Source organism: Oncorhynchus clarkii, chromosome 19 (assembly GCF_045791955.1).
Source record: "Oncorhynchus clarkii lewisi isolate Uvic-CL-2024 chromosome 19, UVic_Ocla_1.0, whole genome shotgun sequence".
Taxonomy (NCBI): Eukaryota; Metazoa; Chordata; class Actinopteri; order Salmoniformes; family Salmonidae; genus Oncorhynchus; species Oncorhynchus clarkii.
The window spans coordinates 49662210-49675723 of record NC_092165.1 but is presented as its reverse complement, the minus strand read 5'-3'; the positions used below and the strand labels follow the sequence as shown (position 1 = coordinate 49675723).

At 45.0% G+C, this 13514-nt stretch overlaps 1 protein-coding gene across 1 annotated transcript in view; it reads left to right on the top strand.

The window, feature by feature from the left end:
- LOC139374512 (Usher syndrome 2A (autosomal recessive, mild)) overlaps window positions 1-13514 on the top strand; it is a 267344-nt gene that overhangs the window by 195936 nt on the left and 57894 nt on the right. The window contains exons 48-53 of the mRNA XM_071115513.1: window positions 78-261; window positions 5660-5817; window positions 7662-7820; window positions 9133-9295; window positions 11430-11647; window positions 11744-11880. Coding sequence (XP_070971614.1) covers window positions 78-261; window positions 5660-5817; window positions 7662-7820; window positions 9133-9295; window positions 11430-11647; window positions 11744-11880 — 1019 coding nt within the window. The remainder of the gene's footprint in view (window positions 1-77; window positions 262-5659; window positions 5818-7661; window positions 7821-9132; window positions 9296-11429; window positions 11648-11743; window positions 11881-13514) is intronic.

The window sequence follows — 13514 nt, the reverse complement described above, 5'->3', positions numbered from 1 at the left end:
CTTTATCACTTTCTCTCTCTCTCCCCCTCCTCCTCCCCCCTCTCTCTCTCCTTCTCTCCCTCTCTCCCTGTGTCTAGGAGTGTGGTCCAGCCCTAGACATGTGGTGGTAAACTCTACAGCAGTAGAGCTGTACTGGGACCAGCCCTTACAGCCTAACGGACATGTGGCCAGCTACCGTCTACTCCGAGACGGTTCGACTGTGTTTGCTGGAGACAGCCAGGATAACAACTACACGGACACACAACTGCAGCCCAACACCAGGTATGGTAACACACACATCTACACATTTACACACACACACACACACACACACACACACACACACACACACACACACACACACACACACACACATCTATAGCTCAGGTATAGCAACTACACAAACCTAACAACTCATGAACCCCCTAACCATGACTGACTAAAGCCAACTTCCTCCCCCCATGTCCATTCCCATCTAACCACCAAAGCAGATAAAAGCTACTGACTAGGGTTATCTCTCGGATATGAATGCCCTCCACTATGATGTCTGCTCTGTGTCAGGATGCCCTCCACTATGATGTCTGCTCTGTGTCAGGATGCCCTCCACTATGATGTCTGCTCTGTGTCAGGATGCCCTCCACTATGATGTCTGCTCTGTGTCAGGATGCCCTCCACTGTGATGTCTGCTCAGTGTGTCAGGATGCCCTCCACTATGATGTCTGCTCTGTGTCAGGATGCCCTCCACTATGATGTCTGCTCTGTGCGTCAGGGTCATGATAATAAAGCCTATCCTATCAGTCCAGCCACGTTATTCTTTCTCTCTCTCTCTCTCTCTCTCTCTCTCTCTCTCTCTCTCTCTTGCACGCTCACTCATTCTATCTGACTTTGTCTCAGGTCTCACCTGTGTTTGTGTAATTGAATGATTCAATATTTGACTGCTGTGTGACAGATGAGGCAGGCATGATCAAACACACAACACACCGCCAGGCTCAATCTGATCATCTCTCCCACTTTTATTTATTCATTTATTTTTATTCAAGCTTCATTAATCAATGTTAGTCTTAGTGAGATTGCATGTGGTTCAGTTTAAAGACACTAACAGGAAACGTATAGTGAGACCTTGCATCATTCTTAGTTTCTTTATGGAGCTGGAGATCAGTCTGAGTTGAGTTAAAATTTTGTTTCATTATGGAGCTAGAGATCAGTCTGAGTTTAGTTAAAATTCTGTTCCATTATGGAACTAGAGATCAGTCTGAGCTCTGAGTTCAGTTAAATTTAGTTTCTTTATGGAGCTGGAGATCAGTCTGAGCTGAGTTAAATTTAGTTTAATTGACATGACAATAACTGTCACGTTGCTCTCCAATGTATTAGTTATTTTGTCCTATCTGAGAGCTCTTATCTGGAGTTGACATTGACTAGATGATGAGGAGAACTGTATAGACAGGCAAATACAACTGAAGGTAAAGTGGCTATGTGTTCAGTACCTACTGTATGGGAGAATACACACATCTCACAATAATGCCACAGCGAAAGATCAGTCAAGGGTTTATGTTTGCAAGAACAGTTGTGTATTTGACATATTTTTCCTCCTATTCTCTCCTCCCCCCCTCTTATCCTCTTTCCCATCCCTCATCCCTCTGTTTGTTGACCTCCCATCCTCTGGGAGAAGAGACATGTGTGACTAAATGTTTTCCTAACTCCTGATAACACACACACACTTTGTAAATCCAGATAACCTGCAAGGAGGCATTCCTGTCCCAACCCCTCTCCCCTTTTCTAAAATGTTCCCATTCCCCCTCTCTTCTCTTCCTCTTTCCCTCTCTCCCTTTCTTCTCCTGATTTAGCCGTGCACCGTGCGTGCGTGTTTGTGTAAAGTGGTCTGCTCGATGGTCATTGATTATTTATGACAATGTTGATTAGCTGTCACTTACCTCACCAGAGAAGGAAGTGTCTGTGATGACTGGGGTATTAACCTCTCCCCCCAGTCAGCCCCCTCGGGAACTCACACACATATACACTCACACATTTCACTTTACCAATATTGTTGGAAAAGTGTTGCTTTCTCCCTGAACTGTGCTACTATAAACTCTCTCTATATTTACTGTCTCCATCCCTCCCTCCCTCCCTCTCTGTCTCACTCTCCCTCCTCTCTCTCTCTCTCTCTCTCTCTCTCTCTCTCTCTCTCTCTTTCCCTCTCTCTCCCTCTCCCTCCTCTCTCTCTCTCCCTCCTCCCCCTCCTCTCTCTCTCTATTTCTCTCTCTCTCTCTCTCTCTCTCTTCTCTCTCTCTCTCTTTCTCTCTCTCTCTCTCTCACTCTCTCTCTCTTTCTCTTCTCTCTCTTTCTCTCTCTTTCTCTCTCTCTCTCTCTCTCTCTCTCTCTCTCTCTAACTCCCTCCTCTCTCTCTCTCTAACTCCCTCCTCTCTCTCTCTCTCTCTAACTCCCTCCTCTCTCTCTCTCTCTCTCTCTCTCTCTCTCTCTTTCTCTTCTCTCTCTTTCTCTCTCTCTCTCCCTCCTCTCTCTCTCTCTCTCTCTCTCTCCCCCTCCCTCCTCTCTGTGTGATATTATTGCAGTATCTATATGAAACGTGACTGAGTGACAAATCAGTGGTTTTAATGTGTTTCAGTGCGCTGGTCTAACCCTCTACGTAACTGGTAATGGGCCTGTTTAAAGCTGCCTGGAACAATAGCTAATGTACAGCTATTAATGTGTATGTTTGTGGACTTTATAGAGAATTAAAGGCTTTCAATGTTAAATGTATCCCACTTACACAGCTTATGTATGCCTGAACACCAACGACCCTCCGCCTTTTAAAGGCTAATATGTCTTCTGATGTCATGAATGTGTGTGTGTGAGGCTTTGGAGGACTTCTCTAAGTGCGTCACATTATTACACTCACAGGCACGCACAGTCATATGCAGGAAATTAGGATAGTCTTTATGGTGTGGATATAAGGGGGCAGCTGGTGAATAGTCCTCTCAGGGGTACTTCTCAGGGGCATTTAACTAGACGTGTACAGCAGCGTGTTCCAGTTCCCGCCAATATCCAGCAACTTCTCACAGCCATTGAAGAGGAGTGAGACAACATTCCACAGGCCACAATCAACCTGCTGATCAATATGTGTCACGCTGCATGAGGCAAATGGTGGTCACACCATATACTGACTGGTTTTCTGATCCACGCACCTTCTTATTTTTGGGACCAACAGATGCATATCTGTATTCCCAGTCACGTGAAATCCATAGATTAGGGCCTCATGTATTTATTTCAATTGACTGATTTCCTGATACAGTATGAACTGTAACTCAGTAAAACCTTTCAAATTGTTGCATGTTGTGTTTATATTCTTATTCAGTGTATATACACTGTGTACAAAACATTAAGAACACCTTCTCTTTCCATCACACTGACACTGAAAGCCATGATCCCCTATTGATGTCACTTGTTAAATCCACTTCAATCTGTGTAGATGAAGAAGAGGAGACTGGTTAAAGAATGATTTTTAAGCATTAAGACAATTGAGACATGGATTGTGTATACAGTGGGGAGAACAAGTATTTGATACACTGCCGATTTTGCAGGTTTTCCTACTTACAAAGCATGTAGAGGTCTGTAATTTTTATCATAGGTACGCTTCAACTGTGAGAGACGGAATCTAAAACAAAAATCAAGAAAATCACATTGTATGATTTTTAAGTAATTCATTTGCATTTTATTGCATGACATAAGTATTTGATCACCTACAAACCAGTAAGAATTCCGGCTCTCACAGACCTGTTAGTTTTTCTTTAAGAAGCCCCCCTGTTCTCCACTCATTACCTGTATTAACTGCACCTGTTTGAACTCGTTACCTGTATAAAAGACACCTGTCCAGACACTCAATCAAACAGACTCCAACCTCTCCACAATGGCCAAGACCAGAGAGCTGTGTAAGGACATCAGGGATAAAATTGTAGACCTGCACAAGGCTGGGATGGGCTACAGGACAATAGGCAAGCAGCTTGGTGAGAAGGCAACAACTGTTGGCGCAATTATTAGAAAATGGAAGAAGTTCAAGATGGCGGTCAATCACCTTAGGTCTATGTCTGGGGCTCCATGCAAGATCTCACCTCACCTGGGGCATCAATGATCATGAGGAAGGTGAGTGATCAGCCCAGAACTACACAGCAGGACCTGGTCAACGACCTGAAGAGAGCTGGGACCACAGTCTCAAAGAAAACCATTAGTAACACACTACGCCATCATGGATTAAAATCCTGTAGTGCACGCAAGTTCCCCCTGCTCAAGCCAGCGCATGTCCAGGCCCGCCTGAAATTTGCCAATGACCATCTGGATGATCCCGAGGAGGAACGGGAGAAGGTCATGTGTTCTGATGAGACAAAAATAGAGCTTTTTGGTCTAAACTCCACTCGCCGTGTTTGGAGGAAGAAGAAGGATGAGTACAACCCCAAGAACACCATCCCAACCGTGAAGCATGGAGGTGGAAACATCATTCTTTGGGGATGCTTTTCTGCAAAGGGGGCAGGACGACTGCACCGTATTGAGGGGAGGATGGATGGGCCATGTATCGCGAGATCTAGGCCAACAACCTCCTTCCCTCAGTAAGAGCATTGAAGATGGGTCGTGGCTGGGTTTTCCAGCATGGCAACTAAGGAGTGGCTCCGTAAGAAGCATCTCAAGGTCCTAGATTGGCCTAGACCTCCAGACCTGAACCCAATAGAAAATTTTGGTAGGGAGCTGAAAGTCCGTATTGCCCAGCGACAGCCCCGAAACCTGAAGGATCTGGATACGGTCTGTATGGAGGAGTGGGCCAAAATCCCTGCTGCAGTATGTGCAAACCTGGTCAAGAACTACAGGAAACGTATGATCTCTGTAATTGCAAACAAAGGTTTCTGCACCAAATATTAAGTTCTGCTTTTCTGATGAATCAAATACTTATGTCATGCAATAAAATGCAAATGAATTACTCTAAAATCATACAATGTGATTTTCTGGATTTTTGTTTTAGATTCCGTCTCTCACAGTTGAACTGTACCTATGATAAAAAATTACAGACCTCTACATGCTTTGTAAGTAGGAAAACCTGAAAATCGGCAGTGTATCAAATACTTGTTCTCCCCACTGTATGTGCCATTCATAGGGTAAAATGGCAAGACAAAAGATTTTAGTGCCTTTGAACATGGTATTATAGTAGGTGCCAGGAACACCCGTTTGTGTGAAGAACCACAACACTGCAAGGTTTTTCACACTCAACAGTTGCCAATGTGTATCAAGGTCCACCACCCAAAGGACATCCAGCCAACTTGACACAACTGTGGGGAGCATTGAAGTCAACATAGACCAGCATCCCTGTGGAACGCTTTCTACTCGTTGTAGAGTCCATGCCCCAACGAATTGAGGCTGTTCTGAGGGCAAAATGGAAGGTGTCCTTAATGTTTTGTACACTCAGTTTACCGGTATATAATATATAATCTGAAGAAAAAATGTGTTGGACCGCTTCTCTGTGGCTATGTCTGTATGTGTGTCTGTGTCTCTGTGTTTTCCCATCGTGTAACACTACAGACTCTCTCCCTTCCTCCCCCTCAGGTATGTGTCTGTGTGTCTGTGTCTCTGTGTCTCTGTGTGTGTCTCTGTGTTTTCCCATCGTGTAACACTACAGACTCTCTCCCTTCCTCCCCCTCAGGTATGTGTATGTGTTGGAGGCCAGTACCGGGGGCGGTAGTGGTTTGAGTAACAGGTACGTCGTCCAGACACCAGTCTCCTCCCCTCTGGGAGTCCCGCCCCCTCATAACGTCACCGTGTTTGGCCCCCGCTCTCTCTTCGTCTCCTGGACACCCCCAGGTCAGTGACTACCCCCCTCTCTGTCTACCCGCTACTCCCCTTATCTGGTTGTCCAAATATGTGTTTCAGCCAGGTCACTGGCATGTTGGTTCATTGTCATGCCATATACGACTGGCATGACAGCAATAGTCAGGAGTTGGCTGAAGTACATATTATGATGTGGGAAAGACTTCCCTAATGCAGTGGTCCACCAATGGGTAGTGGCTCGGGTCCTGTAGGCTCATATACACTTTATGTAACATAGCTATGACAAAACAAATGTGACCCAACCTCTCAATAAGGCTGTTTGTGACCTCGGTCTCATGTCCCTAATCCACTAGTCTCTGCCTCCGCACACACACACACGCACACACAGACACACACTTTGTTCATATTCCCATCAGAGGTACCTTTCCATAATTCACACCAACTATAGGCAGATAGGTCATTCAACATTCATGAGTTCCAGGATGCATTGAGAATGGCCTGATTATCTTAACAAATGAAACATTTAAATTATTCACCTTTCCTCATAGCTTTCTCCCTCAGCAGATGTAGCCTTCTGCTGAGACACACACACACACACACACCTTGCCCGTATTAGTACTTTGATCTGTGCCAGGCTGCCTCAGAGGTTCAATGGGAGCTCTCCTTAAGTTCTATTATTTATAACTAATCAGCAGCGTTACACTTCCCCACTTTCAACTCCACACAGAGCCTGATCAGGGGTAATGGCAGCCACAGCAGCCAGGAGAGACCCTTCAGTAGCGATCTGTCACACACACACACTTTACCCCCCCTCCACACACACACACACACACACATTACCTCTGCACATAATTACCCCCCCTCCACACACACACACACATTACCCCCGCACATAATTACCCCCCCTCCACACACACACACACACACACACACACACAAACACCACATGCTTAAACGCACACAAATAATCACACATGCACGTACAGGCACACACACACACACTCCAAACCCTGGGTCCAGCAGCCTAACCAAGCGTGAGAGATCAGGCAATACTTCCCCTCTTTTAGAATCAACCTGTAATGACTCTAGAATAGCCTGCCTATGGATATGTCTGTGTGCTATTTCAGGCCCCTCTCATAGTAAACACACATAATGAGAAGATAATATTTATAGATGGATTACTTCAGGCAGACAATCATAGTCAAAGCCCGCATACACACACATCCAAACAGTCACAGACGCACACACATAAATAGACGTATTGGGGATCCTTATAAAGAATTGGTACACAGAGGGTGAGAGGTGATGCATCCTGCCCTGACCTCCCATATCTCCTCCCACCTCTCTGCATACAGACAGTTATGTCTTGGTCCTGACTGTTCATTGTCTCTCTGTGCACATCCATACCAGTCTCTCTGTGATGCACTGTCCCCTTGACCATCTGACCATGTTCAGATCCTACTAAATTACCCACAATGCCGTAGTAAATCCAGCGCGTGGGAGCATCCGTGGCCAAAGGCAGGATAAATCAGAGAGCATTGATCAATGGAACAGAACCAGCACACCCTGGTTTATTAGTCTCCCTTCGCACAAACCGTATTTTGCATGTAGGGCCTTTCTAATAGAGAACCACATCTCAATATTTATCTGTGAGTTACTTTGCTAGCTAGCCACATTGCATTCAAAACACAGGAGAGATGTCATGGGAATACAAAGTAAGAATGCTCTCTCTCGTTCTCTCTCACATTCTCTCCCTCTCTCGCTCTCATTCTCTCTCTCATCCTCTGTCACGTTCTCTCTCTCTCCCCCTCGCTCTATCTCTCATTCTCTCTCTCAATCTCTCACTCTCTCTCGTTCTCTCACTCTCCCTCTCTCAGGTGTGTTTAACACCAGTCTTCCTCTATACTACAACATCCTGTTGAATCCAGGAAGTGCCAGGTCTGTGATGCGTACGGTGGGACGGGAACAGAACCTCAGTGTGTCTGGGTTAGACCCCTACACCCAGTACCACATCAGAGTCCAGGCCTGCCAAGCCGGTATGGACTGGGAATGACCAATGACAGACTACCTTGAGAGACAGAGTGTTTTATACTTAATTATGCATAGTTAATCTTATCAAGTATTTAGAACACAACTGGGTAATTCTGTCTTCTTTGTTCTCCCCCCTCTCTCCATGTCTCTCCATGTCTCTCCATGTCTCTGCATGTCTCTCCATGTCTCTCCGTGTCTCTCCATTTCTCTCCATGTCTCTGCATGTCTCTCCATTTCTCTCCATGTCTCTGCATGTCTCTCCATTTCTCTCCATGTCTCTGCATGTCTCTCCATGTCTCTCCATTTCTCTCCATTTCTCTCCATGTCTCTGCATGTCTCTCCATGCCTCTCCATTTCTGTCCATGTCTCTCCATGTCTCTGCATGTCTCTCCGTGTCTCTCCATTTCTCTCCATGTCTCTCCATTTCTCTCCATGTCTCTCCATGTCTCTGCATGTCTATCCATTTCTCTCCATGTCTCTCCATGTCTCTGCATGTGTCTCCATTTCTCTCCATGTCTCTGCATGTCTCTGCATTTCTCTCCATGTCTCTCCATGTCTCTCAATGTCTCTCCATTTCTCTCCATGTCGCTCCATTTCTCTCCATTTCTCTCCATGTCTCTCCATTTCTCTCCATGTCTCTGCATGTCTCTCCATGTCTCTCCGTGTCTCTCCATTTCTCTCCATGTCTCTGCATGTCTCTCCATTTCTCTCCATGTCTCTGCATGTCTCTCCATTTCTCTCCATGTCTCTGCATGTCTCTCCATGTCTCTCCATTTCTCTCCATTTCTCTCCATGTCTCTGCATGTCTCTCCATGTCTCTCCATGCCTCTCCATTTCTGTCCATGTCTCTCCATGTCTCTGCATGTCTCTCCGTGTCTCTCCATTTCTCTCCATGTCTCTCCATTTCTCTCCATGTCTCTCCATGTCTCTGCATGTCTATCCATTTCTCTCCATGTCTCTCCATGTCTCTGCATGTGTCTCCATTTCTCTCCATGTCTCTGCATGTCTCTGCATTTCTCTCCATGTCTCTCCATGTCTCTCAATGTCTCTCCATTTCTCTCCATGTCGCTCCATTTCTCTCCATTTCTCTCCATGTCTCTCCATTTCTCTCCATTTCTCTCCATGTCTCCATTTCTCTCCATGTCTCTCCATGTCTCTCCATGTCTCTCAATGTCTCTCCATTTCTCTCCATGTCTCTCCCTGTCTCTCCATGTCTCTCCCTGTCTCTGCATGTCTCTCCATGTCGCTCCATTTCTCTGCATGTCTCTCCATTTCTCTCCATGTCGCTCCATTTCTCTCCATTTCTCTCCATGTCAGATGGGTGTGGGTTGGGTGAGGGGGTGTATGTGCGTACCTCTGAGGCCCCTCCAGAGGACATGGACCCCCCCACAGTGACAGCAGCAGGAGCCACAGTCATCCAGGTCTGCTGGAACCCCCCCCACAAGCCCAATGGACTCATCACCTCATACTTCATACACAGGTAATAACCATTTATACACAGATAATAACCATTCATACACAGGTAATAACCATTTGTACAAAGGTAATAACCATTCATACAAAGGTAATAACTATTCATACACAGGCAATAACCATTCATACACAGGCAATAACCAGTCGTACACAGTTATAACCATTCATACAAAGGCTACTACCTTTGTATAAATGGTTATTACCTGTGTATAAATGGTTATTATCTATAACTATTACAAAGGCAATAACATTCATACAAAGGTAATAACATTCATACACAGGTAATAACCATTCATACACAGGTAATAACACTCATACACAGGCAATAACCATTCATACACAGGTAATAACCATCCATACACAGGTAATAACCATCCATACACAGGTAATAACCATCCATACACAGGTAATAACCATCCATACACAAGTAATAACCATCCATACACAGGTAATAACCATTCATACACAGGTAATAACCATTCATACACATGTAATAACCATTCATACACAGGTAATAACCATTCATACACAGGTAATAACATTCATACACAGGTAATAACCATTCATACACAGGTAATAACCATTCATACACAGGCAATAACCATTCGTACACAGGTAATATCCATTCATACACAGGTAATAACCATTCATACACAGGTAATAACCATTCATACACAGGCAATAACCATTCATACACAGGTAATAACCATTCATACACAGGTAATAACCATTCGTACACAGGCAATAACCATTCATACACAGGTAATATCCATTCATACACAGGTAATAACCATTCATACACAGGCAATAACCATTCGTACACAGGTAATATCCATTCATACACAGGTAATACCATCATAGTAATAACATTATCATGCACCTCTTAGTTTACAAGGTAATTCAGATTAAGGGGAGACTTTCTAATCTGCTTTGTATGTGTGTTGGTGTGTGTCGTGTTTGCGTTTAGTCCGCCTGGAATACGTACACTACCGTGCAAAAGTTTGGGGTCACTTAGAAATGTCCTTGTTTTTGAAAGAAAAGCACATTGGTCCATTAAAAGAACATCAAATTGATCAGAAATACTGTGTAGACATTGTTAATGTTGTAAATGACTATTGTAGCTGGAAACGGCTGATTTTTAATGGAATATCTACATAGGCGTACAGAGGCCCATTATCAGCAACCATCACTCCTGTGTTCCAATGGCACGTTGTGTTAGCTAATCCAAGTTTGTCATCAATTTTATGTTATTCTAATGGACAAAAAATGTGATTTTCTTTCTAAAACAAGGACATTTCTAATTGACCACAATCTTTTAAACGTTAGTGTATGTGTATGTTTAGTCTGCATTTGTGTGTATCGACTACCCACTGTGCTAGTTTTTCATGGTGTGTGTATTGTGTGCGTGCACCCATGTGTCTGCCTGTGTGTGTGCATGTGTGTGTGTGTTTGTCTGCGTGTGTTTGCCTGTGGTCAAGGTCAAGTGTGTGTTGTTGACCAGTGGTATCTGTATGCAGGGTCAGAGAGTATCTAAGCCTTGATAAGTCCTGTGGAAACATCATTAGCATATAGGCTGAGGGAAGAATCCTAACTTCACATCCACACAAGGAGTCAGACTTTGGTAAACCAAAATTGGAGTATACTCAAATTCAGTAGGAGAAGTTATTCCCAGAGGAAGGAGTACAGTTGAGCATTCAGATCATGGTTAGCATGACCAAACACACACTGTCTGACTCTCTCACTTAATACAGTATGTATAGGGGGGCTTGCTATAGACTTTGGGGACTTCAGTGCATCTGTGATTCTGAGATCCAGAGGTTTCTAATGGAGACACACAGTTGGAGGATGGGGTAGAGGGGTGTTTTGAGCTATGTTATCAAGTCCAGCTGTAGTTTAGATGTACATTGTGAACCAAGACACACGCGCACAATGTTGTTTTGATGCAGTTGGAATGATTAGAGACTACCATCCTCTTGCCCCTTTTCGCTTCTTCTCCTCCCCTCTCTCTCTCCTCTTTTCATTGCCATCGTTTAACCCTTCTCCTATTGCTCTCTATTTCTCTCTCAAGTTGTAACTACGGCTTAGAGATGAACCTCAGGGTTAGTTAGCGTAACTCACTTGCTCTTCCTGTTTCCTGCCAGGCGACCAATGGGGACGCAGGAGGAGCTGTTGGTGTTTATCTGGTCCAATGGGCCGCTAGATTTTATCGACGCCAGCGACGCCCTCCAGCCCTTCAGACAATACCAGTATAGTGTACATGCCCACAACTCCCGCGGCTCTGCTCGCAGCCAATGGGCTTCAGCTGTCACCATGGAGGCGGGTCCAGAGGACATTGCTCCTCCTATTGTCACACCGACGAGTGAGTGAGAGATGAAATAGAGGGAGGGAAGAAAAGGTGACGTTTGACTTCAGATGTTATTCTCACTGTGTGTAATATCTGTTTGTGTGTTTGCAGGTGCATACTCAGTACAGTTGAACTGGACACAGCCTGGACAACCCAATGGAAGGATTTCACAGTATCGCCTGGTGTACAGAAAACAGCCCACAGACCCCACACTTAACACCTCTACTATTATTGCGTTGACAGTACCGGTAAGACAAGACACGATATGCATGCGTGTCTGTATTATCATTGCTTGCATGTGTTGGTCACAGCCTGTGGTGCTGGTGCCATCTGTTTGCCAGTGAAGGGGACTGCAGGCACACACACACAGCCAGGGGCTCCTGTCCTCCAGGGCCCTTCCCACAATCCTCCACCTCCACGCCAAGTCTGCTCCAACGCTCCCACATGGAGAATACCTCTAAATGTGCCTTTCACAAACACACAGACACACACACACACAGATCCTCCCTTGCTGCCTGTCAGCCAGTCTAAATGTAACCTGGCAGCTCAGTAAACAGCCTGACATCAGTGGATCGCCATGCCAACGCCTCTCTGTGATATCATCTCCTCAGCACACCACGACACCGCTCAAAGCTCTGTGTGTGTGTGTCAACCTACAGTATATACCATCACTTTCACCAAGATGCCATTGTCATGGATTGTCATTGATCACATGTTGCTTTACATGTTGTCACATGTTTTTACATTAACTTCACATAAGATCACATGAAAACGTGTTTTTGGAACAATTCACATGTTCACATGTGGAATTCATGTGTTTTTTTCTTAATGGAAGAGAGAGAGGATGAGAAAGAGAGAGAGCGAGAACAATGAAAAAGGGTGCAGTATATAGATATCTAGCTGCTTTAAACATCCTGTTTTCTCGCCCTCTGACCTTTGTGTTGTCAGTCATAATTAATACAGAATGTAAATACAGACCTTTCACCTCATTGATATGGAGGTGTGTGTGTGTGTGTGTGTGTGTGTGTGTGTGTGTGTGTGTGTGTGTGTTTCATTGATGTGGAGCGGCCAGAATGCCGCCACGGTCATTTGTGACAATGGGTGTGTGAAGTCAGTCTCAGTCGCTCACTGAGAAAAAAAGAAAGAACAAAAGAGACACAAAAATAGACACAAGACTGTGTTAATCCTCTGAGCTAAAGCCAAGGCATTAGTGCCAGGAGCTAAGACAAGTCTTCAGGCATGGTTACAAATCACACTAATGTTTTTGAATGTTCATGAAATCATCTCTGTTCCACTGGTGTGTGTGCTACAGACCCTGGTTCGATTCCAGGCTGTATCACAACCAGCCGGGATTGGGAGTCCCATAAGGCGGCGCACAATTGGCCCAGCGTCATTAGGGTTTGGCCGGGGTAGGCCGTCATTGTAAATTATAATTTGTTCTTAACTGACTTGCCTAGTTAAAGAAAGGTTAAATAAAAATAAATGTCTGTGTGTGAGTCCGCAGATGGGTCTTTTGGCCGGGGGCCGGGTTTGGGAGGTTGGGATCGTAGCTCTCTACCTCTGGCCTTATGATATCACACCTGTTTCTCTGTGGACTCCACACTCTGCTGTCTATTGATCTTACTGTAGACAACTGTTCACTAATCACAAGTTGATTCTCTACTCCGTATTTGTTTTCTTTGTTCTCTTCTCTCTCTCACTCCTCCTCTCCTCCTCTCTCCTCCTCTCTCTTCCTCTCTCCCTCTCTCTCCATCTCTCTCCTCCTATCTCTTCCTCTCTCCTCCTCTCTCCCTCTCTCTCCATCCCTCTCTTCCTCTCTCTCTCTTCCTCTCTCCATCTCTCTCCTCTTTCTCCATCTCTCTCCAACTCTCTCTTCCTCTCT